At 54.4% G+C, this 5,709-nt stretch overlaps 1 protein-coding gene across 1 annotated transcript; it reads right to left on the bottom strand.

The window, feature by feature from the left end:
* Nucleotides 1-265: 265 nt before the first annotated feature.
* Nucleotides 266-4,878, bottom strand: FZD7 (frizzled class receptor 7). The gene has a single exon (XM_077154723.1). It carries the CDS (start codon nucleotides 4,048-4,050, stop codon nucleotides 2,326-2,328), a length of 1,725 nt encoding a protein of 574 aa, XP_077010838.1. The 5' UTR covers nucleotides 4,051-4,878; the 3' UTR covers nucleotides 266-2,325.
* Between the last annotated feature and the right edge of the window lie 831 nt (nucleotides 4,879-5,709).

Raw genomic sequence — 5,709 nt, 5'->3', positions numbered from 1 at the left:
TAGAAAGGCTTAGGTGTGTGGAAGGGGGAGCGGGGAGGGAGGTGGGGAAACAGGAAGCAGCAATAACATAAAAAACTAGAGGACAGTAAGGCATTCATTACACTCTGTATTTTAAAAGGCAGAGAAAAAAGGACTTCAATAATATAATGCATCCTTCCCTCAATGGTAGACACACCCAGTAGTATCCCTCTATACCTTCTTTCCATAATACAATGTTCTGTTGTTTGGCTTAATGACATACAAAAACAGCAAATTAAATAAACAATTGTATTTAAAAAAATTTATTTGTGATCTGTACATGTGATAAAGTGGGGCTTCATTGTAGACCTTTAAAGGCAAAAACAAAACAAAAATCCAAAGTAAAAATGTATAAATACAATATATATTTTCTTACAAAAACGGGAGATTTACAAAATATACATACTGCACTTGTCTCTATTTTACAATTTTCACATGCACTTAAGAGATACAACACAAAAGATGCCAAAACCTGTGTAGTGGGAGTTTTGAAAATTGGACAGATGAGACAGTTTGGGTGGTTTAAGAAACACGATGTCAATTTTAACTTTAATATAAAAAGCAGCTCCACTCAACTGAACATTACATATATAAAGTAATTTGTACTTCCCACAGTACCTTCTATGATTGGCATTTAAAACTGTTTTGAGAAGCAGGATAATGTTGCAAGATTGGAGGGCAGTGTCAAACGGGGAGTAAAGGTTAGCTTCAATGATTCTTTGCTCAGTTTTAGAACATTATGCAAAAGAATCAAGAGTTCTATTATAGAAAAAAAAGTACATGATTTAAGATTAATAAATTTAAGTCATCCAGCACATTTCAAAGAACTCCAGAATTACTTTGAAGTTTACCTTCTTTTAATGAGTTTCCTTAAAAATGGGGCCCACAGTTGAAACTTTCCTCTTCATTCACTATTATCTCTGTAGATCATGTCCCTACCCAAATACACAAAAGACAGGGTCAGTATACACATGATGTTTCATAAATAGATTTATGAAATTAAGAAAACAGGACAAAATGGTTCTTTACTTTAAAAAAAAATTTCCTTTATTATGAGGCTGAGGGCATTGTGCTTTCCTTTCATCTTGAAGGTTTCTAAATGGAGAAAAAAAAAACACAAACCCTAAACACAGCCTTACAAAAGAAAAAAAGGAGCGATTTCCCTGAACATGTTAACCGACCCAGCCTGTTTGATCATGTGTTCTGAATTAAATTTATTTAAAACAAACACAACAACAAAACCCCTTGCATTTCCTTCAGCCAAGTCAGAAAACCTCTGACTGAACTGGGCACGAAAGCATGCTGCCCTTCACTTTTCCTTAAAAAGGAATGTTTATCTCAACCAAATTAACATCCAAAGGGAAACCTCCGATTTGCGCTACTTTGCCTGTAAGAGTTGCTGTCTTTCACAGTTACACCTTTCCACAGGGAGACACTTTTGTTTCCTCTTTTGTCTCTTACAACAAAGACAAGGGTAAAAAATGCATTCCTGTTTAGAAAAAGCAACAAGTCATCACTTCTTTTCAGGGTATGAAACCAAACAAAACACACTTCTTTCTTTCTCCTGCCTTCCCAGAAAATTAAAAAGCAGCAGAAATACCTACTACTCCTTTCCTTAGCCTCATCTAGAAATGTTATCACTATTTCTTTTGCATCTTCACATTAGGATTCTAGGAGGCATGCCTCCCTAGACTTGCCAATGCTTATAAGACTTGAAAGGAGAAGAGGAGGAAAAACAGGCCAGAGGGGGGTAAGGGAGGAGACACTGTAATGTCTGACCCTGGAAATTAACCCATCTGGGCTCCAGTTTGGCCCCAGTGAAAAGAGATTATGGTTTGACCACCGCTTGACAAGAACACCGCGGGGAGTCCTCCCTGTCCCCAACAAAGCGGCCGCTGCAGACAGCGCTGTACCTTTCACCAGGGCCTCACAGGAGTGGAGACAGGCCACTTTCCTTACAGCAGAGGAATCGCTCACAGCCCCAGTTCAGCCCCTGAACCAGGAGGAAAGTAGGGCAGTCTCTGTTGGTCTCAACTGTCTCGATAGGCCCAAGTCTGCCCATACCTTACCTAATTAAGACTCTCATTATTTAGTATTATCCTGCAAGTCTTTGCCAGAAGTCTTTTCACCCAGGCCTCCTTTCCAAACCCACCCCTCGCCTCAAATCTCCAAACTTCTCTCCTCCAGGTCACTTCTCTCAGCGGAGGGTGGGAGGTTACAGAAACGCTCCCCCCTCATTATTTGTTTCCCTACCGCGTCTCTCCCCCTTGCAAGGGGGTGGGGGCTCACTCCGGGAGCTGCCGGGGCTCATACCGCAGTCTCCCCCTTGCTGCTGTGGCTGAACCTGTGGTAGAAGCGGCGCCACGACTGCAGGGTCTTGCCGGACCAGATCCAGAAACCGGTGGTGATCCCTACGATCATGGTCATCAGGTACTTGATCATGAAGACGGTGAAGTCGGGGCTCATGGGCGGGAAGTGGCCGGGAGGACACGGCACCGCGTAGCTCTTGCACGTCTGCAGGAGCCAGGTGCGCTCCCAATGCTCGCGGAAGGCCTGCTCGTAGAAGTAGCAAGCCAGCACGATGGTAGCTGGCACCGTGTAGAGCACGCTGAAGACGCCGATGCGCACCATCAGCTTCTCCAGCTTCTCGGTCTTGGTGCCGTCGTGCTTCATGATGGTGCGGATGCGGAAGAGAGACACGAAGCCCGCCAGCAAGAAGGACGTACCGATGAAGAGGTAGACAAACAGGGGTGCCAGCACGAAGCCCCGCAGTGCGTCCACGCTCGACAGGCCCACGTAGCACACCCCGCTGAGCAGGTCCCCGTCCACCTGGCCCATGGCCAGGATAGTGATGGTCTTGACGGCGGGCACGGCCCACGCGGCCAGGTGGAAGTACTGCGAGTTGGCCTCGATGGCTTCATGGCCCCACTTCATGCCGGCCGCCAGGAACCAGGTGAGCGACAGGATGACCCACCAGATGGAGCTGGCCATGCCGAAGAAGTAGAGCACCATGAAGAGAATGGTGCAGCCCTCCTTCTTGGTGCCCTGCGCCACCGTGCGGTAGCCATCGTCCGAGAAGCGCTCCACGCACACAGCGCGGTCCTCCAGCAGGAAGCCGGCCACGTGCGCCACCGCCACCATGAAGTAGCAGCCCGACAGGAAGATGATGGGCCGCTCAGGGTAGCTGAAGCGCCGCATGTCCACCAGGTAGGTGAGCACGGTGAAGAGCGTCGAGGCGCAGCACAGGACCGACCACACGCCCACCCAGAGGCGGGCGAAGCGCCTCTCCTCCTCCTTAAAGTACATGAGGCCGTTTGCTCGACCCGGCTCGCACGGGGCGCCGCAGTCGCGCTCGCCCAGGAAGCGGTATCCCAGATAAGGGGGCACCTTGAGCTGGCGGGGACACGAGAAGGGGAAACCCAAGCGGTCCCTGCCGTCTGCGCCCCCCGGGGGCAGCGCAGTGAAGGGTAAATCCGGCAGGTAGGGCGCGGTGGGGTAGGCTGTGGGGCCGCCGCCGGGGCCTCCCGAGCCGTCGGAGGTGTTTTGGCCCACGCAGATCTCGCCGGCTCCGTGCACCGGGAAGTTCTCGCAGCGCAGCCTCTCCGGCCACTGGAAGCCGAACTTGTTCATGAGCGCCTCACAGCCCTGGCGGGCGCGCTCGCACAAGGAGCGGCACGGCGGGATGGCCTGCTCCAGCACGGTGCACACAGGCGCGTACATGGAGCATAGGAAGAAGCGCAACTCGGGCGAGCACTGCACCTTCACCAGAGGGTAGAACTGGTGCACCTCAAGGCCCGCGTCCTCTTGATTCGTGTGACCTAGCAGGTTGGGCAGGATGGTCTGGTTGTAGGCGATATCCGTGCACAGCGGGATGGAGATGGGCTGGCAGAAGCCGTGGTCCGGCACCGAGATGCCCTTCTCGCCATGGTACGGTTGCGCCCCGGCGCCCGCGGGCAACGCGCCCACCAGTGCCAGCACCAGGGCGCACAGACCCAGGGATGAGCAGGACGCCGCCGCGCCGGGACCCCGCATCTCCGGCAGCTGGAGCAGCGACGCTCTCAGCCCAAGGAGCGCGACTAGGCGGCTGAGACAGGCTTGGATCCCGAGAGGCGCCGCCGCGCCGGGCGCATGAGAGTCCTCCCGGCGCCGGGGCCCGGCTGTGGGCAGCGTGGAGGCAAGGGCGCTGCCGCCTCGTTGTCTGCGCGGCGGAGGCGAGATCGCCAGCCACCCGGGCGCCGCAACCGCCTCCACCGACTCACGCCGCCTCCGGGGCCCCAAAACTCGTCCGCTGGAGCCAGGGGCGCGGAGGGGAACAGTTTTCCCCTCCCGGCCAAGACGTAACGGTGCGCCTTTCTCTGAGACAAGGAGCAACAAGCGTCTCCGGTTGTCTTTCAAAGTTTGCCCAAGTCTCTCGACCCCCAGTGCACAATAATGCGCACGCCCCCCACACCAAGTCTGTCCCTCGCCAAGCGAGAGCCCGGCGCCGCCGCCTGGTAGCCCCGGCTGCAGCCTCGGCGGTACTGCTCCGCCCCCTCGCCTCGAGGCTCTGCTCGCCGCCTCCTCCTCCACTCCCCGTTTCTTCTTCAGCCCCAAAAGCTCGGGCCCAAGTTTCAGCCAAGCGCCTTATTTTCGCTGTGAGTCCGATCTGCGCCTTTCAGCCAAGAACTCAGCGAGTTCTTTTTGGAAATCCAGTTACACTGCTGAGAGACCTCGCAGTCTGGGCCCAGCCTCTCCAGTCCCGCAGAACCCTAGCTCGCGAGTCCTGGCTTCAGCAGCCGCCACCCCGCGCCCCAGGAGAGAGTGTCGAGTAACGCCTCGGAGCCGCGCAACTCCGCAGAAGAGGCGTTGGGCTTGGAGAGACCCGGGCCGCCCCGCCCCTTCCCCTCCCCCCATTCACAAACCACTCCGGGGGCGGACCCGAGCCCCAGGGTGGCCCAATGATGGCCTTTGTTTTCTCTATTGCCGCCTCCGCATTGGGTAGAAGTCGGAAGGGGCGGGCAAGGGAATTGGGCCGGCGGAGTCTGCAGAGCTTTGGGCGGATTCCTGAGGGGAGGGGTAGGGGGTGAGACGGAAAAGTTAGAAAAAACTTGTACCCTGAATTCGCTCTGGGGGGAAAACGCACCAGAAAGGGAATTTGCTTGAAAGATAGGTTCTTATTCTGGGTACACCAAAATGCACATTCCTGAACAGAAGGGTGCATTCGGAAAGGCTTTTGCGGGGAGAAGCTGAAAATAGCGCAGCGCCTCAACCGAAGAGAGACGTGACCTGTAGTCACGTTAGCCCTGCCCGAGCTCAGAAGAGCGAGTAGCCGAATCCTAAGTGAGGGATTCGGATCGGGGCGGGAAAAGGGGTGCGTCTTGTGGTCTTTTCTCTCCTTAGACCCAAATAGACCACGTGAGGCTGTGAGGCCCTCTCACGCCCCCCCCCCCCCAGTTGTAAAAAGGAGGGGTAGCAGCCTCGGAGGAGAAAGCAGAATGGGGCGGAGCGGCCGGACTTAAGGCGGGAGGAAATGCAGACCCTTCCGAGGGGAGAGGACCCAGGAGCAGGGGGCGCGGGATACCTCGACTCCGGGCCACCCCGACCGCGCGCGCGGCCTGCGTCTGGGGAGCTGGGGAAGCTTTAGTATGTGGGATAAATGGTTATGAAAGTATCCCGAGACCGAGAGCCCAAGAACACTCTACGATTTACAGC

This window comes from Tamandua tetradactyla, chromosome 3, assembly GCF_023851605.1.
Source record: "Tamandua tetradactyla isolate mTamTet1 chromosome 3, mTamTet1.pri, whole genome shotgun sequence".
In the NCBI taxonomy this organism is placed as follows: domain Eukaryota; kingdom Metazoa; phylum Chordata; class Mammalia; order Pilosa; family Myrmecophagidae; genus Tamandua; species Tamandua tetradactyla.
The sequence above is the reverse complement of the archived record's forward strand: the minus strand, read 5'-3'. Positions and strand labels throughout refer to the sequence as shown.

What these genes read in the sequence shown, in the direction of transcription:
- FZD7 (XM_077154723.1), bottom strand. Translation starts at nt 4,050, where the DNA reads ATGCGGGGTCCCGGCGCGGCGGCGTCCTGCTCATCCCTGGGTCTGTGC.